The 24031-nt window shown below is 64.4% G+C and overlaps 1 protein-coding gene and 1 long non-coding RNA gene across 6 annotated transcripts; one reads left to right on the top strand and one right to left on the bottom strand.

Annotated features, from left to right (window-relative positions):
• Nucleotides 1-976: 976 nt before the first annotated feature.
• On the bottom strand, nt 977-8886 carry LOC147576297 (uncharacterized). The gene is made up of 4 exons (XR_015240638.1): nt 8741-8886; nt 4132-4209; nt 3237-3429; nt 977-2363 (listed from the first exon to the last, which is right to left on the bottom strand). It is a non-coding gene; the product is annotated as an uncharacterized LOC147576297 (long non-coding RNA).
• Nucleotides 1906-20295, top strand: IGF2 (insulin like growth factor 2). 5 transcript variants are annotated; one of them, XM_086676577.1, is made up of 4 exons: nt 1906-2090; nt 14411-14574; nt 16385-16544; nt 16841-20295. In XM_086676577.1, the coding sequence occupies exons 2-4, from the start codon at nt 14411-14413 to the stop codon at nt 17078-17080; spliced, it is 564 nt and encodes a 187-aa protein (XP_086532703.1). In that variant the 5' UTR covers nt 1906-2090; the 3' UTR covers nt 17081-20295. The 5 variants fall into 5 exon arrangements, with proteins under 5 accessions (XP_086532703.1, XP_086532700.1, XP_086532699.1 ...); XM_086676574.1 differs by lacking the exon at nt 1906-2090 and adding an exon at nt 9359-9523 and having other exon boundaries at nt 14411-14573; nt 16393-16544; XM_086676573.1 differs by lacking the exon at nt 1906-2090 and adding an exon at nt 9359-9523.
• Nucleotides 20296-24031: the final 3736 nt, after the last annotated feature.

Genomic DNA, 24031 nt, shown 5'->3' with positions numbered 1-24031 from the left:
ATGTGCCCTGGCGTGACAAGGTGCCACAGCCAGCTGCCCAGTGGCCTCAGCACCACTGAGTGGGCACAAAGCTACCCAATTTGGAGGGGCTCGAGGAAAGGCGTGGAGGGGACGAGGAGGTGAGGGGCAAAACTGTAATTTCAGTTGGCATTTGAGCAGGTGCCGTGGTCAGCGGTGGAGACCCTCTCCCGCTTCTAGGGGCTGTTAATATGCACACTCTAAAAGTGCCCTTCATCGTCTCTCCAGCCTCAGCCTCGTCCCCCACCTCCTCCTCCCCGTCAACCCGGCTGGAGGGTCTGGGCACCACAGCCAGAGCACCCCCTGCTTTGGCGGCGACTGCTAATATTGACCCGACCAGCAGATCATCGGCCGGGCAGTTTCAGCAGAGAGCTTTGGGCACCAGTGACTCCCCCGTCCTCTTCATCCACCGCCCGGGAGCTTCGGGGACTACGCAGCGACTAGAGTACAGGTGACCGGGCTTCCCTCCCTCTTGCTGCAGCCTCTCAGTGTGAGAGAAAAGCTGTATTCTAAGTGTTGAGGCACGGGTGGGCTGCGGGCTTGAGGCAGCTAAAAGTATCACCGTTTCGCAGGAGGGACACACCTCTGCTGCAGGAGGAAGGGTGAGGGCAAGCTTCCTAAGAACAGCCTCAACTTTGGAGGGTACAGGAAAGACAAGTGGGGAGGGGGCTTTTCCATAGGTCCCCACAGAGTCACAGAGGCTTTTGCAAGGAAAATAGGTTTTCCTTCACTAATCTGCCAAGCCAAGTGGGAGGGGCAGGAGTGGAGGGTAGGGCTGCCCTTCCCAGCAGGAGTGAACAGCTGTTTTTGCAAATGTAAAGGGCATGGCTTTTCTGTGTGAGAAATTTGTTCTTGCTGCACCACCACCGCCCCCACCCCCCTACCCCCCCCACCCCCCCACCTCCCAGTCCCAACCAAAGACAAACAGGACACTGTGCAGAGGGCTGGGGGCCCAAGATTTTGGAGCAGTTTTTTTATACCATTTTAAAAGCAAAGCACCCCCCTTCTCCCCACTCCCTACACCTCCTGACCATAACCAAAGAACCCCACTAAGTATTTGGAAAGGGGAGTGAGAAGGAAGAGGATGAAGGGCAATGCGGCTTGTACCCACGGCAGGATTAAAAGAGTAAAGCTTCTCTCTCCCTGCTGGCGGGCCCAGTTCTCCTGTTGCCTCTCTTGCCCACAGAACTGAGTGGTGGGGCAAGGGCAATTTCCCGGGGGAGTGCATGATTCTGTCCCCTCCATGTGGGGTCCCAGACTCCTCCATACACCCAGTGTGGTGTTTGTGGGGACAGATCTCATTTCCCCAGGGAAGCTCAGTGTCCCACTGTACCTCTCCAACCATCCAGGGGCTTTCTGAATACAGAGCTGTGCCCTTTATTTTGTTCCTGACCCCCTCCTTGCTTCCACCCAATGTGGGAATGTTGGAGTTGGGGGGGGGTCATATTGTGTATTGTGATCCCCCAAGGCATGCCTTTCGTGTGCAACCCCACCCCATGCCCAGGCACAAGTCCACACCAGCCAGGAAGGGGCAGGCCACCCAACAGAAGGGTCTCCTGCCTCTGTGGGCAAGCAACATTTTCAGGCTTGGCTGCTGGGAAGTCCAGCTTTAGGTGAACTGTGGGCCTCTTCCTCCTTCCCTTGTACTTTGAAAGAGGGGGAGCTAGGCAGCCATAAGGACAGGAAAGGAAGCTACTACCCAAAACCCTGGCAAGGTGACTTTCAGGCCTCCTCACTGAACAGCCAGGGGAGGAGGAGAGGACGGGGCTCCGGCTGGCAGAGGACTTGTCTTAAAAGGGTTCATCTCAGGAACACCTTTGTGTTTCCCCTAGGGGCCGAAGAGTCACTGCTGAGCTCCTTGAGGAGGAGGTGGATCCCAAGACCCAGGGCCCGGCATCTCACCCAGCTGAGCCCCCAGCCCAGGCTGCCCCCCAGCTGGAGCCACAGCCCGAGTCACAGCCAGCCAGAGCTGCTGGAGAACCCAGCCCAGAGGTGAGCTGCTGTGGCCTGTGGCCCAGGTGGTCCCCTCGCGCTCAGAACTGAGGCCTGTGGCCAGCCCCAGCCCCACAGAGGTGAGTGTCTTCAGACCCCCAGGGCTGTGCAGAGGTGTCCACGGGTTCAGCCCTCCAAGTGTCAGGGTCTGTGCCAGGGCCTTGTTTCCTTCAGTTCATGGAGCCCCTCTCCCCTCAGGCCCAGGGAAGCTGGGGTGTATTCAGAGTCACACCACAGGCATCTGTGAGTCAGGGGGTCTGCTCCTGGTGCCTGCCTGTCCCTTGGTGGCTCAGGTGTGGGTGCAGCAAGCCCCTTGCCATCTGGGCTCCACAGCCATCCTTGGAAGGGAGCTCCTGGAAGAAGAAGGGCAAGGGAGGTGGACAGGGCAGTCCATGGGAGCGGGGTGGGGGGGGGACAGACAAGGTGGGGACAGAATTGGAGGAAGGGGAAAGAAAACAGGGAGGGGAAGAGGGAAAACTCATCAGTTGTGAATCAGGAGACCCCAGGAAGGCTGGGCTCAGCTGGGGCACATGAGACCCAGGTCCTCCCTGCCCTGGGCTGCTGGGCTGTGGGACCTCACACGAGTGGCTTGACCTCTCTGGGTCCCTATTTGTCAAAGTGGGTGGCAGTCGCAGACCTCCTGACTGCTCAGTTGTGAGAAGAAAGGGAGGTAGTGGCCCAAGGACAGCAGGGGCACTGCAGTGAGGCGGAGGGCCTTAGAGCACCGGTGTCAGGATTCCATTGTGTTCAGCCGGAGGGGCTTCCTGTGTGTGTGTTCGAGTGGGGGTTGGTGGGGGGGGACTAGAAAGCCCTGGGGCCAGAGTGCCTGGGACACTTCTGGAGCAAGCTCCGTGGTGGTGGCCACAGCGGTTCACAGTTCACTGACAAGGTACTGGGGTGGGGGCACACGCTGAGCTGCCCTGGAGGGGTGCTCTGCGCCAGGGTCTTGGGGAGCTTTGGAAGTGGGGGTGGGGCGGGTGATTGTTCTTGCGCTGGACCCACAAGTCACACAGGCCACCCTTCAGAGCCCTCAGGGAGGGACCTAGCAGGTGACCCCCTTCTAGGCTGGTTTACCCATCTGAGAGAGAGGCCAAGAACATTCTTTTAAAGGGGTCTTTATTCCAGACGCTACATAAAACAATACAATAGGGGCCTTGCCTGGGTCCTTCCCCAGTGTGCCAGTGCTCAGCCCCCTCCCCTGCGCCCCCCACCCGACCCCTACCTACTTTTCGGCTTTTGGTTTATTGATCTGTGGCCTGTGGTGTCTTGTGCCCTGGGTAGCTCGTGCTGTCGGGTGCTGGTGGTTCCGGGTGGACCCGCTGGGTCCCTGGTCCTTCACTTCCAGCTGGGGCTGTGCCGGCTGTGTCCCTCCCGGAGCTCAGAGCAGGGCCTGGGCCTCGGCGGCTGGCGGCGGGTGCCCTGCGGTGGGGGAGGGAGGGAGGGGTGCTCAGGGGACCCTCAGAGAATGGAGCAGGGTTTGTAGATTGCTGGGCTCGGACCCAGGGAGCAGGAGCGGCCAGCCTGGAGCCAGGGCTGTGGGAGGGAGCCGGGGAAGGAGAAAGGCTGCCTGCTGGGAGCAGGGGAGCAGGGGAGCAGGGGAACCGGGGAGCCGGGAGGAGGGAGGCGGGAGCGAGCGCAGCCCAGCCGCAGGCCTGGCGTGTAGAGGCCAGGATCAGTGGGTGAGTCCGAATCGTGGGGGATGATGATTCTCCGTGGAGCGTGGGTTTGCGATCTGCAGGGGAGGCTTGTGCTGCCCTGGTGCTGGAGCAGGGCAGCAGGGGGTGGGGGTGGGTGGGGTAGGACTGAAGTTCCGCCAGCCAAGCTCTGGACAAAAGGGACCCCAGCCCCACAAGGGGCCTGAGCTGCAGCTCCCTTCCTACCGTGGAGGGCCGGAAGTCGGGGAGAGCCTGACACTGGTCCTGGCCAGGGGCGGCCAGTGCCTTTTTTGAGACCTAGGGTGACCCGGATCTGCCCCCTTCAAGCCTGCCCCTCTAGCCACACTTTTGACTAAATAAGGCGAGGGTTCAGCAGGCAGCCCCGCGGGGGGAGGGAGAGCATGTGCGCTCCCCCCTTGCCCTGATGGCTCAGTCTGGCACCCCAAAGTGGCCTCAGCCATCCTACCTCCAAGGTCCAGGCAGCAGCTGAAGGGCACATCTCCGAACTTCTCCAAGCTTCTCCTGGCTTCTCCAGGGCCGGCGCCTGTGTGGGCAGAAAGCAGGGGAGGGACCCACTGATCAGCCGCTGGCGTGATTGCCCCCCAGGCACCCCCAACCAGGGGGAAAGCCCACACTTTGAAAAGGGGCTCTCACCTCAGCACACGCCGCCCCCCACTCCCAGCCCCTGGGGAAGCAGGCCTGAAGGAAAGGTGGAGAACCCAGAGCAGAGCCAACGGGGGCGGGGGGGGGGGGCTAAATTCGTCCATAAGCAGAGGCCCTCCAAAGGATCCAAAATCTGTTCTGGGCTCCCAGGGACCCCGTTCCTCACCCCCCCAATTTCACAGGTCTTTACGCAGTGGGGAGTGACTTCAAGGCACCTGAAGCTCCCTTCTCACCCTCCCTCGATCCCCAGGCACACCCGCCCAGGCCAGAAAGCCGGGGACACGGGAGGCTGCAAACGGAGGCTGGCGGAGAGGGGAGGGGGCGGTGATGGGTGGGGGGAGACAGGCCAGATGTTCTTGGAATGGGACACGGGGTGATTGATGTGGACTGGAATTTGAAGGGGGAACATTCCCCACGTGCCTGGGGCTCTGAGTGGAAAATGAACTGTTTTTCATGGGGGGGGGGGGTCCCTGTCCTGCCAAACTAATGTGGAGGACTGCCTCAGCCCTGACTGGGTCCCCACACCTGTCCAGTGGCGTTAACCCCTGCCCTCCCAGAATGTCAGGCTTTGAGCTGCTCCCCTCTAACTGGGGTCCTTCTGTGGGCTGACTTTGGGTACAAGCGATGCTGTCCCAGCCCCAGGATCCCCACCATTCCTCTGTCCCCAGCAATGCCTTTCTCCTCGCAGCTCCTCACCCCTCAGGTACCCCCCCAGGGTCGCTGTCCCCCACCCTCAAGATCGCCCGGTTCCCAGGGGGTGGCCGTGTTTCTGCCACCAGCGCCCTGCGCCTGCGTCGGGTTCAGTACTGGCTTTTAAGCAATTGACTTTCCCGGCAGGGAGAGAGAGACTTCGCGTGAAAATGCTCTTTGAGAAAACGAAAGGACACCCCTGGCACCCTGGCCACCGTGCGGTCCTGCCCCGTCCCTCCTCCCCATGCCGGCTCTTCTCTTGTTCCTCATTCCCTCCCCTCTTTCGAGGTACCCAAGCGAATGGGCTTCGCCGTCGTTTGGGGACCGGGAAAGGCGGGAGCGGCGCTCGCGGAGCGCCCCGGCGCGCGGGGGGTGGCCGTCTGGGGTGCTCCAGGGCCCCCAAGCCGAGCCGGGGACGAGCCTGCCCGCGGCGGCGGCCCGGCCGCGGCTTCGCCTAGGCTCGCAGCGCGGGAGCGCGTGGGGCGCGGCGGCGACGGGGAGCGCGGGGCCGTCCTCGGAGGCGGCCGGGCAGGGAGCCCGGGGCCCCGGGAGCGCCGGGGAGCCGCGCCCGGGTTCCTCCCTTCCTCCCGACGCCCGCTCCGCCGGGCCGCTGCCGCAGGCGCGCTCACCGCGCCAGAAGGCAGAAGAGAGAGAAGCAACGCTCCTTCCGGGGCGCGCGCCCCGGGGGGCCCGGCGCTACCTGCCCGCGCCCGCGCCCCCCGGGGAGGGCGCCCCTGCTCCGCGCGCGAGCCCCGAGACGCGGGGGAGCGCCGGCGGCGCGCCGCCTGCCCGGCACCCGGGGCTCCGCCGCTGCGAGGCAGCCCTCCACTTCCGGGGTCCCCAGTCACCGAGCGACTTCCCTGCTCCCACCAAACGCGGGCATCATTATTTTTTTTCCCCTGGGATCCTCCAAATTTCAGGCTTGCTCCCAGGCCCTCCGAATGCATCCAGCATTTCCCCAGGTCACAAGAATTTTCTTGGACATCAATTTCCGGGGACCTGGAAACACGAGCCTCGGCTGCGTTCCCCCAGATTCACCTAGTGGCCTGGATCCCCAAACTCATTGGGCATTTTCTCCCAGGCTCTTAACAGTTTTGTACACCCTGCTCCGATCCTACCGATCCGCACACCGCCAATGCGGATCCCCCCAAATTTAAACATTACCCCCAGGTCCTGTGGTCGTGCTGACCCATTTGCCTGGCTCCCCAGAAGGTGGACAGTGTTTTTGTGGCACTTAGGCATCGTCTCCAAAACAAGTGAAGCCCTTCCCCTGTGTCTCCATAATTTTGCACGTGAAATTCGGGGTCTCCCAAGCATTCTGTCCCTGCTCTGCTCCCCGACACCGAAGCCCTGTTCTCCCGGTTCACCACAGTTTGGGATCTTCTCCGCCGAGTTCCACAAATTTACTGGCACCAGCCTGGGTTCCCTACATTTTACACAAAAACTCCCAGGTTCCCCCAGCACCACGAGCAATCTTCCCAGAACCCTCAGAGTTTGAACGTGGCTTTCTATTCTTTCACTAAAATGTAGGCATTACACCCAAAGGACACCAAGCCCTGTTCTGGACCGCAGACAATCTGCTCTTTTTTCGTGCCTTCCACAAAGTTCAGAGGTTGATTTCTGATCCCCAGAATTCATTGACCAATTTGTGTGTGTGTTGGGGGGTGCCATGAAAGATGTGGGAACGTTTGTTTACAGGGCTCTCCAAGCTCCCTGGCCACTAATCAGGTCCCTTACAGTTTAGACACTGTCACCCAGGCCCCGAAAGCACACTGAGCAATTACCCGAGATGTGCTTCTTGGTGACTGTGGTTTATGCAGGTTCCCCTGGGTCCCACCGCGCACAAAACAGATGCTCGCACAAAGCCCATGTCTCCTTATACTGGGCTCTGTTGGGTGTTCCCAGGTACCAAATATTCTGAATATTTTCTCTGCATCATAAGATTTTGAGTATTAAAAAAAAAATTCCCTGTATCCCACTGGCTCACTGACAAAAGTCCAGATTTTCTAAAATTCAGACAGTGGTCTCAAATCCCAGGATGACACTGGACCCTTTTCCTGTTCCCTTATATTTGGACATGCTGGGTTCTCCTCTCAAATATTACTTATTGCCTTCTAGGCCCGTAAACACAGGCCCCAAAATTTCTTGGGCCCCAAAGCATCTTGGGCACCCACAAAGTCACCCAAAATGTAAGCAATGTTTCCTGGGTCTCTCACACACTGAAAACTCCTCATAGGTCACCAGTTTTGGACACTGATTTTCTAGGCCTCATGACCTACAAACTCGTAATCTTTTCCCTTAAAGCTTAGATATTGATCCCCAATTTTCCTGAGGACTCTGAGTAACTCCTCTGGATCCCCAGATTCAAAAATTAGTTTTCTGGGGCCTCCAAATTGAGACATGTCTCCCAGCCCTCCAAAATAAATTGGGACTTTCCCCCCCGCTTCCACAAAACAACTGAGCCTTTTTTGGACACTGATTTTTGAGTCCCCTGAATTTACGACCCTTGCCCCAGGTCCCCGTAAATTTAGGCAGCTTCCCATGGGCTCCCCAAAATGAAAATGTCCGGGGATCAAAAAATATCCTAGAAATCCCAGGTCTTACGGACCTGTGTCCTACAAGCTTCCTGGCTACTCACCAGGGTCCCTGAAATTTAGATCTCTGCCTCCATTGCACAATTCCCATGGATCCCCAAAACTTGGGCCATTGTAGACAGTGCCCAAGAAAACAGTATATTTTTTCCCTGCTCATCAGAAATAAACTAATTGAAATCAAATAGAAAATTAAAATATAAAGGGACATCGATTTTCTGGATTTCCCAGGTGTACTGATCACACCCCAGTTTCCCCCCACATTTAGACAGTATTTCTCGAGTCCCTACAGGACAGTGGGAATTCTCCTCAAAGTCATGACAATTATGGAGTTCACCTCCTTGGCCTCGCAGGCATCCAGGCCACTAACCTGCATTCGTCAACTGTGGAAGCAATTCTGTATTTCCCGTCACCACACTGAGACTTTGCCTAGCCCCCCCAAAGTGTGTTCAGTGTTTCACTTCCCCCAACTTTAGATAACGTGCCTCTTAGGTCCCCCCTGCGTTTCGCGTTGAGAATTTCCCCAGAGTCACCCCAAAACCTACCTCCCACAAATTAGCCTAGGGTTCCCCCTAAGCTTGCTGACCAAGACGCTAGGGCCCCCACATGTTTGACTCCGATTTCTTGGCCCCCGCGAGCCCTGAGCAACTTCCCCTGATCCACCAGACTTCGACCCTGTATCTGGAGTCTCAAATTTAGTCATTGATTACAGCTCCCCACATCAAGGGAGCCTCCCTCGGGTCTCCTACGTCGGGGTACTGGGGCCTTCGGCCGCAAACCACACGGAGCTCTGACTTGCCTTCCGATATCTGGGCATTGTTCCCGGCCCGCCCGCAGCCCCTCGGCAGCTTTCTCGGCCCCGCTCGCGGCGGGGCACGAGTTTCAGGCCTCTCTTCGTCTCCTACGAAAGCCCCCGAGCTGCTCGGATTTGGGAGATTTCTCTCTGCGTTCCCCCAACACACTTGGCCCTGCAGCGTATCCGCCAGGACGTGGGCAGTGCTTCTCCCGCGTCCAGGAAAACGACTGGGCATTGCCCCCAGTTTCCCCCAAATTTGGGCATTGTCCCCGGGTCTTCCAACGGACTGGGCGTTGCCCCCGGACATTGGGGACTGCCCCCGGGGTCTCGCTCACCTTCAGCAGCGTCCACCGCCGCCTCAGAGCGCTCGCTTTGCTGCCTCAGCTCCTTCTGCGCCCGCGGACGCAGCCTCCAGCCTCCAGCCTTGCGGTGAGCTCCCCGCCGCCTCCGCGGCCCAGGCCCGGCTCCCCTCCCGCCCCGCCACTGTCCCGCCGGGGCCGCCGTTCGCCGGGCGGGCGCAGGAGCCCGCTGAGGGCTTGCGGCTCGGCGGCCGCGCTTGCTGCTGGGGCCGCGCGCCCCGAAACCCGCGCCGCTTTCGTTTGCTTTTCGCAAAGCTCACGACCGTGGGGGGAAGGGGCCGTGGCGGCCCCCAGTTGGGGAGGGCCTGGCGCTGGGTCGCAGGGACGCCGTGGAGAGGCGCACCCCGCTCTGGCGGCGCGGCGCCTCCAAGTCCGCCAGGCAGGGGACTCGGGGAGGCGCGCGCGGAGCGCGGGCGAAGTGATTGATGGCGGAGCGAGGGGGCGAGCCGGCGCGGGCTTCCGCCGGCGGCGGCCCCTTCCCCTCGGAGAGGCGCGGGTGGCCGGGGGCGCCTAGGGGCGGGCGGGACGCCGGGGCTTGTGCGTGGTTTTGACTTGGTAAAAATCACGACTTCTTACGTCGTCCAAACTCTCCAGGAGATGGTTTCCCCAGACCCCCAAATTATCGTGGTGGCCCCCGGGGCCGAACCCGAGTCTACGCAAGTCCAACGCACTGAGGACGGGGGAACCATTCTCCGGATATTTTGGGTGGGCCCCAAAGGCGAGCTGCTTAGACGAACCCCGGTGAGCTCGGTCATGCAGGTAGGATTGGCGCGCCGCTTCCCGCCCTGCTCTTCCGTCCCCGGCCAGGCGCGGCCTCGGTCGGCCCCATCGGCCGGCGCTCCCCGGGAACCGCACCTGGCGGCCGCCGCGGCTGCACCCCGGCTCCGCGCGGCACCGGGGGGCGCTCAGGTTCTGGCTGCGGCGACTCCAGGAGCCGCGCCTGCTCGGGCAGGTGGCGGCCGCGCGCCATGCCCAAGCCCCGGGCTTCCTCCCTCCCCTGCAGCTCCCCGCGGGACTCGGGGACCCCCCGACCGGGCGCCGCCAAACCACCTGCGTCCTCCTCACTCTGGACCGCGCGCGCCCGCCGCGTAGCCCCCGGCCGCCGCTAGGGCTCGGGACACCGCCCACCCCTCTCGCTTCGCGCCCCCCGCGTGCGCGAACCTAGAGACCCCTAGGAATCTAGAGATCCCGGGAACCCGAGCGTCCCCCCTCCCCCCGCCCCTCCCCCCCCCCCCCCCCCCGACACACACTTCAGAACGGGAGACTCGGGACTCGGGATTTCTTTCGCATTCTGCCGCTCCCCGCCCCCAGCCCAATCTGGCCCCGAGCACCCCACAGCACCCCCCCCCCCACCGTCAACCCCGGGCCGGGGGCCCCCAGCCCGCGGCCCACCCACCACCCCCCCACTCCACCCCACCCCCAGCTCGACTTGCGGGGGCGGTCCGGGGGGCGGGGCCAGCGCCCCTCGGGCGCCCATTGGCGCGGGCGCGGGGCCAGCGGGGCCCGAGCGGGCGCCGCGCCGCGGGGTGGCGCGGCTATAAGAGCCGGGCGTTGGCGCCCGCAGTTCGCCTGCTCTCCGGCGGAGCTGCGTGAGGCCAGGCCGGCCCCCGGCCCCCCCCTTCCGGCCGCCCCCGCCTCCTGGCCCACGCCCGCCCGCGCTCGGCCCGCCAGCGCCTCCACCCGGCCGGCGGCCCCGCGTCTTCGCCGCCCGCCGACACGCTGCTGACTCCCGCCTCGGGCGCCGTCGGCGGGGCCGCGCTCCGCCGGGCCTGCGGATCCCCGCCGCCTCCTCTTCCATCTACCTCAACGCCCGCCCCCGCTTCGCCCGAGGAGGCGGTCCCCCCCGCAGGCAGTCCGGCTCGCAGGCCGCCGGCGTTGTCACCCCCCCGCGCTGTCCCCCAGCCCTCCCCGGCGCGCGGCCGGCCGCTCCCCCCTCCTCGCCGCGTCCCGAGCGGCTCGGCGCAGCCACCGCCACCGCCACCCCACCCCCGGGCCCGGGCTCGCGACGGCCGAGGGCTCCGTCGGCCCAATCCGAGCTGGGCGCCCGCGGCCCGGGCGCCCTTCCGCTCCGCCCCCCTCCGCACCTTCCCCGGCCCTCGACGTCGCGCCCTGCCCCGGCTTCTCTGTGCTCCCCGGCCCCCTCTCCGGCCTCTGGCCCCGGCGCCCGCTCTCCGCTCTCCCGCAGCCTGCCCTTCGCTCCCTCCCGTCCCCCCCGGCTCCTTGCCTCCGACTCCCTCCCCCTCCACGCCCGCCCTCTCGCCTCGCCGTCCCGAAGCGGATTAATTATACGCTTTCTGTTTCTCTCCGCGCTGTTCTCCCCCGCTGCGAGCCTGCCCGCCTCTCGCTGTCCTCTCTCCCTCTCTCGCCCTCTCTTCGGCCCCCCCCCTTTCACGTTCTCTCTGTGTCTCTCTCTATCTCTGCCCCCCTCTATCCTTGATACAACAGCTGACCTCATTTCCCGATACCCTTTCCCCCCCTAAAAGTACAACATCTGGCCCGCCCCAGCCCGCGGACAGCCCGCCCTCCCCAGACGATCAGACGAGTTCCCCCCCCCCCCAAAAAAAAGCCATCCCCCCGTTCTGCCCCGTCGCACATTCGGCCCCCGCGACTCGGCCAGAGCGGCGCTGGCACAGGAGTGTCCGGCAGGAGGGCCAGCGCCCGCTGCTCGGTTTGCGATACGCAGCAGGGAGGTGGGCCGCAGCTGTGCCGGCTTCCAGGTAAGCGGCGTGCGGGCCGGCCAGGCCGGGCCGGGCCGGGCCGGGGGCCCCGGCGGGCCCCGGGCGGGGGTGGGGGGGAGGGGAGGAGGCGGCGGGTCCGGCTCCCCGTGGCGAAGCCCGCGCTCTCCCCAGCGCCGCGGAGGAGGGGCGGGGGTGGGGTGGGGGTGGGGGGCTGGCTGGGGGCTTCGGGAAGTGCCCAGGGAGGTGCGAGCTGTCTGCAGAGGCGACTTCCTGGTCGGCTTGTGGGTGCAGCGGGGTGTTGCTGAAAGCCTGCGATTTGGGCCGTGCGGGGGCGGGCCGTGTCCCCCAGGGTGCAGGGTAACGAGGAGGGGCGCGAGCCTCAGAAACCCACCCTGGTATGTTGACGCCGTGCCAGCAGGACTGAAGGAGGAAAACGGGGTGGGCGGGGCCAGGATGGAACAGGGGGCGAGTTGGCAAAAGGCTCACACCCGGCGCCACATTTGCAGTTGACCCCCTCCTCCCCACGCGCGGGTGCACCCCCCCCCCCCCACACACACACAGCCCCTTCCCTGTCCCTGTCCCTGTCCCCAACGTTTCCACCAGGGAATCTGGGGAGAGGGGCCGGTGGGAGGCTCCGAAGGGCAAGAGTGTACAGTCTGGAGAGGGTAGCTGCCCCTGCCCAGTGGGGTAGATGGAACTTTCCATGCAAGGGGGTGTAGAGCAGCCCCCCTGCCTCCCCTTCCCCCCACTGCCTGGCGCCTAGAGGGGCTGGGGGTGCAGGAGGAGCCCCCCACCCCCACCCCCACCCCGGGGTACTTTGCTGAGGGATGGTCCGGAGCAAGTTGTTGGGGGTGCGGGAGAGAAGGGACTGGCTGGGAAGAGGGAGGGGGCGGGAGCAAAGGGGGCGGGGGGAGTGGTCAGCAGGGAGAGGGGTGGGGGGTAGGGTGGAGCCGGGGCTGGGAGGAGCCGGCTCAGACATAAAAGCCAAAGCACTGACCAGCCTGCAAACTGGACATTAGCTTCTCCTGTGAGGCAGTCCTTCCAGCCTCCTCCTCCTCCTCCTCCTCCTCCTCCTCCTCCTCCAGCCCCAGCGAGCCTCCTGTCCAGCTGCAGGTAACCGGGGCTGTTGAGCGAGGACCCCCGCTGCCCTCTCGCTCCGGCCCGCCCTGCCCTGCCCGCCCCCGCTGACGGGGGGACTCGGGCCTCAGCCCCTCAGTCCCTCAGCCCCTCCTCTCCGCCTCTGCCGTCCTCGCCCCTGGCCTCCCTCCTCCCCGCCACCGCTGGCTCACCTGGCCCAGAGGGCACGCCTCTCACCCGGCCTCTGCTCTCCCCGGGGCCGGCCGGGACCCCTCACTGGAGTGGCTGGCTTGCAGAGGGTGCAGCTGTGGCTCGCTCGGAAGGCGCCCAGTCACTAGCTGGCCAGATTGTTCTTAGAATTTGGAAGGGGGCAGCGGCGGGGGGCAGCTTGGGAGACTGGCTGGGGCCCGGTCCAAGGCGGGAGGAGGTGAGGGGGGGCACACTTCACACCCCCCTGTGGAGCTGGCCTCTGCTCTTTAGCCGAGTTGAAGCGGGACTGTGCTCCCTTCTTGGTTGCCTCCTCTCCTGCACGATTTATGGCACCAGAAATTCCCTGGGCCTAGCGTGCAGCGGCCTCACTCCAGGCTGGGAAGGGGCATGCTGCGTGGTGGCCCCCCCCCCACCCCACGCCCCGCCCCGGGCCCACCGGGTGTGGAGCCTGGGAGGGGCACATCCGGGCAGGCTGCCCAGCCCCCGGCTTGGGTAGCCTCAGGGTGCCAGTGGGCTCGGAGGCACTGGGCCGTGACTGTCGCCCCAGAAGGGGCTTGTACCTGGGCCTGTGGAGGGCTTCCAGGGACTACCTGCCTGTGGTTGGGAGGGGGGGGCTTCCACTTTCTGGAGGGGGCAGGGGCAGCTTGCTGGGTCTAAAAGAGAACCTGAGGCCCCCTCCCAAGCCCTCCCAAGCCTTAAGGGGCCTGGTTAACCCTGGCCCCGGGGCCTTGCGGCCACACAGCCCGTGCAGGGGGTGTGTCCCGAGACGTGCTTCTCGGTCCCGACTGGGCCCCAAGGACCTGGTGTCCAGCCTCCAGCTGGCCTGACTTGTTCTCTCCAGCTCCCTGGGTGGGGTTTGGTACCTCAGTGGGGAGAGGGTCTGATGAACCCACAGGGTCCTTGAGGTGCCTGGCCCTGGAGGGTGGGTGTGATGCCAGGCCCGGAGAGGAGGCCTGGGGCCTTTTTGTGTGTTTTGGGGTGCCCAGGGCAGGCTGGAGTGGGGGACTGGGCGATTCAGGAGAATGAGGCCCCCGGAAGTGTGGCTGGCACTGCATAGTAACCACTGGATCCTCGACCTGAGCTTTGCTCGGTCCCTGGGGTGGGGGTGGGGGGTGTCTGGGAGGGTGGAAGAGGCTGTGGGGGAGGGGGAAGGGGTGGGATTGGCACAGCAGGACCCCTGCTGCTTGGGGGGGGGGCCGGTCCTCTGGGATGCACACAGCTCTGCGGTGGGGTGGGGCCGTCTGCCATCTTGGCTGATGCGGGGAGGCCTGCGGAGTGGCCACTGCCCTGCGCTGGTCCCGCCCCCCCATGACTTCATAGGACAGAGGCCAGGTTCAGTGTCCAGCCCTGTCCCCTGCGGCTCTGGGGTGTGGCTGAGCCCCTGCGGTGGTGACGGAGGGGGCCATCATCCCCTCGTGAAACTTGGTGCCCATCAAAGACGTGCTTCACACACATCCGCTCAAACCTGGGGCGACTGCGCACCCCGCCTGGGCAGGAGAGCACGCGTTCTTTCTGTCATTAGAGCGGCCACGTTTAGGACATGGCGATCTAAAGCCGTAACCGAACTTGGAATCAGGAGGTGGCTGGGCTGGTGTCTCCCAGAGGCCCCGGCCTGGCGGGGCGGCGGGAGTGGCCTCCGCGGCCCTGGACTTGGCTCATGGCCTCCTCTCTCCGCCCCTAGATGCCGATGGGGGTCCCAATGGGGAAGTCGATGCTGGTGTTGCTCACCTTCTTGGCCTTGGCCTCGTGCTGCTTTGCTGCTTACCGCCCCAGTGAGACCCTGTGCGGCGGGGAGCTGGTGGACACCCTCCAGTTTGTCTGTGGGGACCGCGGCTTTTACTTCAGTAAGTAGCCCAGTGCGCGTTGGGGCGGGGGTGGGGGGGGCGCACCCGCACCCAGCAGGTGCTCTATAAATGCTGGAGTCCTCCCTCCCGTCTCCCAGACGCCCATGGACACCTCCTGGGATACCTGGTGTGGGTGGCCAGGCACAGGGAAGCTACTGAGACTCCATGAGCACAGTTGGGACCCTGGAGTCCGCATTTACTGGGCACCTGCACAGACCCCTGACCTTCCTGTGACATGATGAAAAGTAGAATGCTCTCCTCCTGGGCAGGGTGGGATCTAGGTGGGGGCCAGGCCGTAGCAGGTGCGGGTGGGGTGCAGGGTGGGCTGGAGGCAGACCCCAGTCCTGGCAGGGAGGCGGACTTTCTCTCACTGCTTCTTCCTGACCTGCTCTTGGGCGGGCCGTGGGCACAAAAGTTTCCCACACATCTGGGGGGGGGGTGCGTCTGCCATGTAGATGGTGGGCAGGTATTTGTGGATTACCTGATTTAGCGTTTGGTAGAACGGATCGGAGACCCCTAAAAACCAAAGCGTGTGTTGCATGCTCCATGGGCTGGGGGGGTTGCCGAGCTCCCCCCACCCCAGGCTTGCAGGAGAGGAGATGAGGCCCTGCCTACAAGACATTGGGGGGCGGGGTGGGGCATCCGCCTGAGGGGTGGGCCTCAGCGTGGGCTTTGGCTGTTTCTTGGGCTTCTCTCTTTCCACGTCCATCCTGGGGCTGGGTTTTCCCCTAGAGCGCTGCTTTTCCTTGCCCCGGGCCCTGGGTGGGGCCCCCAGTTGGAGGTGACCTCTTCCTCAGGGGCGTGGGCCATTGCCCTCCCCTCCCAGAAAGCTGGGCCTCAGGGGAGCATTTATCTGGATAGGGGGAGGGACTGCAGAGCAGACCCAGGCTGACCCTGAAGGTGGGGAGCGCGGGCTCTCTGCTGCGTGCTCAGCCACCTCTGTTCCCGACAGGAGCCCAGACGCGGGTGGGGGTGGGGGAGGTAAGATGGTGAGGACCCTGGTGGTCACACCTGGCCCTGCTGCTCCCCGAGCGGCAGCCCCCTCTGCAGCCTCTACTTACCCAGCGGTGAAACGGGCCGCACAGACGCCAGCCTTGGTCTCTCCAAGCTTCTCTTTGAAAAGCACTACTGCTTCTCCATGCTTTGGAAGCCCAGCCCACCCTGGCCTTGCCTGTGCCCCCCCACCCCGCCCTGGCACCTGCCTCGTTTTGGGGGCAGGAAGTGGCGCTGCGTAGGGTCTGGTGCCCAGGGAGTGAGGCCCCTGCAAGGAGGGCCGGGCCGAGCCCCCACCCAGTGGGACCTCCTCCCCACTGGCGCCCGTCCTCCCCCCCCCTCCCCCTCCCCCTCCAAGGCGAGGGCCGGACTTTTCCTTGCAGCTGACCTTGGAGCCCAAGCAGCGGAGGGGCGGGGACGACGGGAGGAAAGGGGGGCGTGGTTTCATGCAGGTCCTCACTCCTCCCCTCCCGTCTTCCCCTTCTTCTCCCATGCCTGCCTCGGCGGCGTCTCGAGGGCTACGGGCCACCCAGGGTCCTGCTCTGTTCAGGGAGGACACTCGCGTCCCAGCGTGGCCTTCAGGACGGGACCCTGCGCCCCGCATCGTGGGGGGGCGGCTGGGCCCCTGACGGGCTCACGCCTGCGCACTTTCCCCACCTCCCTGGGCAGTGGACCCTGGAGGCCGTGCCCACCGTCCGTGCGAGGAGGGAGGCACCGCGAGGCCAGGGGGCTGGCGCCCTGCCTCCCCGGGGCCGGCGCCCCCTTGCCCGGCTGCGGTGAACTCGGTGCTCAAGGGCGGCTCTCGCTCCCCCTGTGGGACTTCCAGGCAGGCCGGCGAGCCGCGTGAACCGCCGCAGCAGCCGTGGCATCGTGGAAGAGTGTTGCTTCCGCAGCTGTGACCTGGCCCTTCTGGAGACCTACTGCGCCGCCCCCGCCAAGTCCGAGAGGGACGTGTCGACCCCTCCGACCGTGCTTCCGGTAGGCACGGGGCCGCTGCTGCTGGGTGGGGGGGTGGGTGGTGGTGGGGACCGTGCTCTCCTGCCCTCCCTCTGGGGGGACCGGGGCTCAGCCAGCTCCTGGGCTCGCGGGTCCCCCACGCCAAGGACCCCGGCCCGGAGCTGGCCGTCCAGCCGTTCCCCGTGGGCAGGCGAGCCCCCCTCCCCGTGTGAGGCCGCTGAGGGGTCCACGGGGGAGGGCAGGGCGGCTGGGGGCAGGAGCTAGGGAGCGGGGGCCCCCTTGACTGGTCCTCCCCTCCCCCCCCCCCCCACTCCCAGGACAACTTCCCCAGATACCCCGTGGGCAAGTTCTTCCAATATGACAGCTGGAAGCAATCGGCCCAGCGCCTGCGCAGGGGCCTGCCTGCCCTCCTGCGCGCCCGCCGGGGTCGCATGCTCGCCAAGGAGCTCGAGGCGTTCAGAGAGGCCAAGCGTCACCGTCCCCTGATCGCCCTGCCCACCCACGACCCCGCCGCCCACGGGGGCGCCTCTCCGGAGGCGTCCGCCAATCGGAAGTGAGCCAAACTGTCGTAATTCTGCAGAATGGCACCGTCCACCTGGTGCCCTCCTCCTGACCGGGGGCCGTGTTCCATCGGGTCCCGCCTCCAACATCTCCCGGTACCATTTTCCCTCCGCGGGCTCCCCCACCCCCAGCCCCCGTGCCCCAACCTCCCCATGTCAGGCTCTTCTCTCCTTGGCCTTCTCCATCCGGCCAAGGGGAATGGCAGTAACACCTCTAAAACTATACAAACACAATTGGCGTTACGTATCCCCTCAAATTTATCCCCAAAGCACACGACAAAATACTAGACTATGAAGCCCTGAACGACACACACACGCATGCACATCAGTCCCCTTAAAACGAATTGGCTTTTTAGAAACACCAGAACAGTAATTTGGCTTAAAAAAAAAAAAAACCAAAAAAACCCTAAAAATATCAATTGGCTAAAAAAATACTAAAACCAAATTGACTTAAAAATGATTGGCATCGTGAAAGAATCAGGCACCCCCCTTCCCTCTCTTCCCCAGGGACCTCGAGTCAGATTGGCCGCGGCTCGGGCCCCTGACCGACCAGGAGAGGGGAAGGGACCCCAGATCTCCAGGCAGGCACGTCCTTGCTCTCCAGCCGGCTCCCGCCCTCCACAGGGAGCACTGGCCACCCTACAACAGCACGGCCCCTTCGCTCTGTTTTCCATCCCCGAAAATCACCGTGGAGCTGGTTGGGGGTTCCCAGGAAGACCGAAGGAGGGGAGAACAGAACATGAAAACCAAAATTTGTGAAAATAAGCTCTAATTGGCCCAAACCCCCATACACCCTAAAGTCAATCCTCCCCAAACCCACACCCCCCAAATTCTCGCATCTCAATCCCCGCTCTAAAAAACAGGCATTGCTGCAGACACCCCCCTACGTGCACACACACACACACACACACACACTCTCACACAGGCACAGCCCTCACACACTCTCGTGTACATGCACACATACACACACACTCTCATGCACACACAGCCCCTCACGCACGCACACCCTCACACGCACACACGCACACAGACGAGTGAACCCAGCCCGGTGCAGGTCGGACCACGTTCTGCCTCGGCCCCTTCTCTAAGCCGTTTGGTGATGAGGTTTTCATGGGCTGCTCTCCCCTCTGGACCCCTGGGATGCACTCCTCGGGTGGGAGAGGGTGTGTCCCAGGCCTAGGTGGGCGACCCCTCCGTCTGAGGTGACGGAGGTGCCTTTGCCCACGACCCCCGTGGTGTGAGCCCCGAAGCCCCCCGGGCCCCACCGGCATCCATGCCCCCTCCCACCGTGTGGCGCAAGGAAGGGGTTTGGTGGCACTGGAGGTGGCTATAGCTGAACGAGACGTGCCTTACAAAGTAGCCTGACCCCCTCGGTGTGCTCCGGTGAGAAAGACCTGGGGACCCCCCAGCACACCTAGGGACCATCTTTGCGGGTCCTCTGGGGGCCTCTCAGAAATGGGGGCTCCCGGGAGGCCGACAACGATGGTGGGGAGTGTGGGAAGTCTGGCGGTTGGAGGGGCGGGTGGGGGGCAGTGGGGGCTGGGTGGGGGGACGCTCTGGAGCAGGAGGTGGTCCTGCGGGGTTTGGAGTAGCGGAGTCAGGAGTGACAAGGAGATTTGCAGAATTACGGATTGAATTAGGAGCCCAAATTGTCGCCAATTGATCTGTACCCCCCTTTAATTGGTTTCTCCTGGGGCTTTTTTCCTTTTTTTTTTTTTTTTTTTTTTGACCCCTCCTTAGCTTTTTACGCGCTCACACACCAAATTAACCTTACTCCCCGTCCCATGTAACAGGGGGGCAGTGACCAAGCAACGACGCACGAAGCCGCCACCAGCACCTCTGCGGCTGAGCCGCATGTCCTGCTCCCCGCCATTTAGCACCCCGATTCGGTTTTTGTTTTAATCTGTCCCTGTCGCTTGGGTTGAGTGGAGAGAGTGGGCCTCCGTGGGGCGCTGGCCACTGCGCCCCACGGAGAAGCCGGAGGGGAAGGGAGCGGGCCGCTGCCCGGCCTGGCCTCTGGGGACGGTGGCTGGTCCCCTGAGGTCCTGAGGGGCGGAGGAGGGGCGGGGAGGTGTCTCCTCGGTGTCAGGAAGGTGCTCGGAGGCCACCAGGAAGAGGGGGCCTCTGGCTGGCTCAGGCCGGCTGGGGGGGAAGGGGTTGCAGGTGTGTGAGTCGAGGGGCTCCATCAGGCTGGAGCAGGTGGCCGCCTTCCTTGCACTTGGGGAGCCCTCCCCCCACCCCTCGGTGACACCTTGCCCACCTCCTCAGCGCCCTGTCTTGTCCCCAGGAGGCTCCGAGCTCTGCAGGGCATCCTAGGGGCCAGGCAGGGTGAGGTCGGGGAGCTGGGGAGGTCAGGAGGGTGCAGGCCCTGCAGAGCAGGAGAGCAGGCGGAAAGGTCCATCAGCCGGGGTCGCTTGGGCCCCGAGGCCCGCGGGTCTGGTGATACCGAAGCAGCCACCACCTCGGTGCCTAGGGCTGTGGCAGGGACCCGGGCGGCTGGGAGGCTTACCTCACCCCCGCTTCTGCCCCCAGTGCAGCCCCCCTGCACGACAGCCCGACTAGCATTCTAGAGGCCTGAGGCTTCTGGGCCCTGGCGACGGGGCTGGCACGACCCTGGGGGCGGTCCGTGCCAGTCCACTCGAGGCACAGAGGGCCCTTTGGCAGGCGTCCGGGGACTGGGCCATTCGGACCATTGGATAGAAACCCAAAGAGCCAAATCGTCGTAACTGGGACCCAGATTGGCCTGAGATCCAAAAAGACACGGAGGCACCCTAAATTGTCTGCCCATCCTACCGGACGCCCAGCCCACCCAGTGTTACATTCTGCCTCCTTTGGGATGGGTGCTCCGGGACGTCTGCCAACGCTCCTCTGTGTCCCCCTGTGAGCAGCTCTCCGAGGGTCCTCAGCCATCCTGACCCGGGCCCCCCTCTGACCTCCTGAGCCCCTGCTTGTGGCTGTCCATCTTTTCTCCCCCCCTCAACTGTCTTCAGCAGGACCCCCTCTTGGGTCCCCCCACCCCGTGCCATCACCTGAAGACCCCCACGTGCCGAGCACCGAATGTCATCTCGCCCGCTGCCCTGGTCCATCTGGCAGTGGCTGGTGCGGGCCTCCACTCGCCCCCTTTAACATGCTGATATTTCTGGCAAAACTCATTGCTTGGGTTTTGTCTTTAACGTTTACTGCTTGCAATCCCAATAAAGCATTCAAATTTATCTTGTTCTGAGTTCTCTGTTCTTTCACTGGCGCACGGGGTCCGGGGGTGGGGAGGGGCAGGGAGGGAGGCCCCTGGGGGTGCGGGCGCCCCTCTGCTCCCTCACGGCACAAACAGCAGGTCGGGGCGGCCTGGAAGCCTGTGCGCTTTCGGCGGGGACCAGGGCCATCTGCGTGGGGCCAGGGGCCTGGGACAATCTCAGGAGCCCAGTCCTCAAAGACGGGGTGCCCCTGCTGCAAAAAGGGGCTCTGAGGGGAGGGTTTCCAGGAGCCACTGAGGAGAAGGGAAGTGTCTTCAGTGCCAACCCCAGGGGCCTCTTCCAGCCTGGGGGTGGGTGCTGGGGGCCCACTGGGTTCCAAAAAGTTCTGGAAACTAGCTGTTGCCGGAGATGGGGTTTCATGTCACCTGCCCAGCCAGCTGCACGCACACGGGCAGGCTCACACTCTCCCTGAGACAGAGGTCACAGCAGGAGCTCCTCCTCAGACCTGCACCATGTCCCCGATTGCCCTGGCCACTGGCCTTTAGGGTCCCTGGGCTGGAGAGAAGGTGGCAGAGCTGGCATCCGTGATGCTCGAGGCCTCAGCCGGTCGCCTCCCTGCCCGCCCCCCAAGCCCTGGGTCCAAAGGTGCGCCATTGTGGGCAGTGGGGCCAGGAAGCATTCCGCCGGCAGACCCGGGGCTCTCGGGCCTGTCTGGGTGGGGGGAAGGCCTCCCGCCCTGAACCCCACCCTTCTTCCCGTCTCCGGTGTTTCCTGGCCTGGTGCTGGGCTGTAACAGGCTCACAGCCAGTCCTCCAAGGTCTCGAGTGGCATCCACACAGGCGGCTGTGGTGCCCACGCTCACTGAGAGCTCCAAGCAGGGGGACCCGGGGGCCGCCTGGAGGAGGCAGGACCGGCCTCCCAGGATGAGGAAAGAGCAAGTTGGATGGGGACACCGGGCCCACCTTGGGGCCTGACGGGGGTGAGGCTGGGGGACCAGGTGAGCAGAGGGCCCAGGGCCCAGCAGTACAGGCACACCCTGCAGTGAACGGCCCTGCCCAGTTCTGCCCACTCCCGAGACCAGGTCAGAGCCTGGCTCCCACCCGCCCCCGAAGATTCACTCCGACCCTGCCGGGTTCCCCTCCTGGGACCCTCGGGGCGCTGGGCTCAGGGTCTCTCCTCCTCCCAGCTCTGGCAGCCCGCACCCTCTCCAGCTGCCCCCCCCCACCGCCGCCACACCCCAGACCCTGCCTTGCTGCCTCCTGTCCCTCACTGCAGCCCAGCCCTCCTGCACCCCTCCCTGCACTGGCTTTCCCCGAGACCCCCGTGACCTCCCCTGAGCTCCTGGCAGCTCTCCTGGGTTAGCCCGGACCCCGTTCCACCGCCAGGGCTGATGCTGCCCCCACCCCAATCGGCTTGGCCCGCTGAGCCCCAGGCGTTCTGGGCTGCCCAGTTCTGCTTCTCTCCCCTCCCTCTGCTCTGTCAACTCTCCGCTCATCCCTGGGGCCTCATTCATTCATTCATTCATTCGTTCACACACGAGGGTGAGCCCTCCCGTTTGCAGGGCTCCCCAAGGCTCAGGGTCATGGAGAGAGACGTTGGGGTCTCATGGAGAAAGTTATTTTGGAATGCAGGCCTGGAGGAGGTGGGGAGCATGGGGTTCTTCTGGAAGAAGGGGTGGAGAGGGGCCTGGGGAGTCCGGGGTTAGGGACGGAGGCTAGGCTGCAGCAGGAAGAGGGGTCAGTGTGAGAGACGAGGTCAGGGCCAGAGCCAGGGCACCGCAGGCCATTGTCACCCGTTCAGCAAACGTTTACGGATTCCTACAGTGGTGCGCTGAACGCTGTTCCCCGCAAAAGACGACGTGTCTACATCCTGAGCCCTGGAGCCCGTGAATGTGACCTTATTTGGAACGAGGGTCTTTGCAGGTGTCAGCGGAGGATGAGCTCCTCCGGGACTCAGGGTGAGCCTCAGTCCAACCACAGGTGTCCGTGTGAGAGAAGAGAGGGGCGGACAGGCGGCGAGCGTGGCCCCGAGAGCCCGGGAGCTGGGGGGGGTCTCGGCCCTGGGACACTGACGGGAGAAGCTGACTTGGGACTCTGGCCTCCAGAATCGGGAGAGAGCGGATTCCGTCCTTAGAGCTGCCCGGTTTGTGGTCACTTAGGAAAATTACATGAGGAGACACCTGCCCGACTGGGTCCCTGTCCCAAGTGCTGAGGACGCTGCGGTGAGCGGAGTGGTGGCCGGGCCCATCCCAGAGGCGCCCCCATCCCGCGGCCCCGGCGCCCCAGGCCGTGCCCGAGCGCCTCCCTCCAGACGGCTGGCGCTCAGCTCCGCTCCCCACCTCCGTGGAGCCCAGGTGGTCCTTTACAACACGAGGCCGGGCCCGCGGAGGCCAACAGATCCCCATGATGGCCCCTGCATCTGGGCGAACTCACTGGCGTGTTCCTGCCTCGGGGCCCTGGCACACGCTCCCTGCGGACACCTGCCCGGTCACTCTTCTCACGCTAAGCTCTGCGGCATCGCGCCCACCCGGGGAAGCCTGTCCTCAGCGCTCTCTCACGAGGGCCATCCTTGCTTGCGTGTCCCCCAACTGCACCCCGGATGCAGAGGGTGACGCCGGGTCCCGGCCCTCAGGGTCGGAAGGAGGGGTGCCGTTTGCTAAGCTGGACGCACGGACTTCCTTTCTGGGCTGCCGACACCCACTCGGGCCTCCGTCTGGCATTCTCCCCGAGCTGCAAAATGGCTCCTGCCGGGGCCTGTTCAGCTCCCTCCATGTCCTGCGGCCCCCTGACCCCGTGTGCTCGTGGCCACCGCTCACCCAGCCCGGGGTCCCCTGCCCTCCTCCTGACCCCGTATCCAGTCGGTGGACAAGGCCCACGGCTCCACCAGCCTCTGGACACCACTGCCGTCCAGCTCTAGTGTCCTGTGCGGCCACTCTCCCCTTAGGACCCCGCGTGGCTCCCGTGGGCCACTGGGTAGAGTGCAAACCCCAGGCCAAGCTTCAGTTCCTCAGCCCCAGAGTGAACCTCCCACCCCCTCCCGGGCTTCTCCTGTACACGTGCTAGGTGCTCTCTCCTGGGCCCTCTGGTATCTGCTCTTACCCTGGTAACCACACCCCTACAGCACACCCTCCGTTGCTCGGTGCAGCCCCCCCACCTCCACCGCCCCAGATGAGCAGGGAGGCAGGTGCACTGCCGTGCCCGCCCGCGGCGGGGGGGGGGGGGGGGGGGGGTCCTCCTGAGCTCGCCCGCCGGCCAGGCGGCCTCAGCGCCGAGCTGGCCAGCAGGGCCCCGGGTCGTGCCACGAAAGTCTCCATCACAGCCGCCTTTGGGGGCCCCTCGCCCGGCTGCTCTCCCTCTCCTTCCTGGAGGCCTCCCCGCCTTGGACCGCCTGCCTGGCTCTGGCCCCTGGGCCTCATCCCCAACAACCTGTGTCCGCCCGCGCGGCTGGTCTCGGCTCGCAGGGTCCCCGCTCCTCCCTGCCTGGGCCCGGCACACGACCGGTGCTCCCTCACAGGTGTGCCCGGGTCAGGGGGCCACAGAGCCAGCCACGCGGGCCCTGGTGGGCGGCGGCCTCAGGCTTCCTAGCGCAGCCCCCAGCCTCTCTCCCTGCTCCCAGCCCCAGCCAGCCCAGGCCTCAGCCGGCCAGGAACCAAAGAGAAAATGCCTGTTTATGCCAGTTACGCCGAAAGCAAAACAGTTTGTGGTTTGTGACCCAAATTTTTTGCCTTTTTTTTCATAACATAACAAAGCTCAAGACA

Source organism: Puma concolor, chromosome D1, assembly GCF_028749965.1.
Source record: "Puma concolor isolate L17-30 chromosome D1, mPumCon1.1.hap2, whole genome shotgun sequence".
Classification (NCBI taxonomy): domain Eukaryota; kingdom Metazoa; phylum Chordata; class Mammalia; order Carnivora; family Felidae; genus Puma; species Puma concolor.
This window is presented reverse-complemented; position numbering and strand designations above follow the sequence as displayed.

Bases quoted from the DNA above. Each gene is read 5' to 3' on its own strand.
- IGF2 (XM_086676573.1), top strand. From the start codon at position 9,362: ATGGTTTCCCCAGACCCCCAAATTATCGTGGTGGCCCCCGGGGCCGAA. The intron at 9,524-14,410 runs GTAGGATTGGCG...CTCCGCCCCTAG, and splicing joins CGGTGAGCTCGGTCATGCAG to ATGCCGATGGGGGTCCCAAT. The intron at 14,575-16,384 runs TAAGTAGCCCAG...TCCCCCTGTGGG, and splicing joins GACCGCGGCTTTTACTTCAG to ACTTCCAGGCAGGCCGGCGA.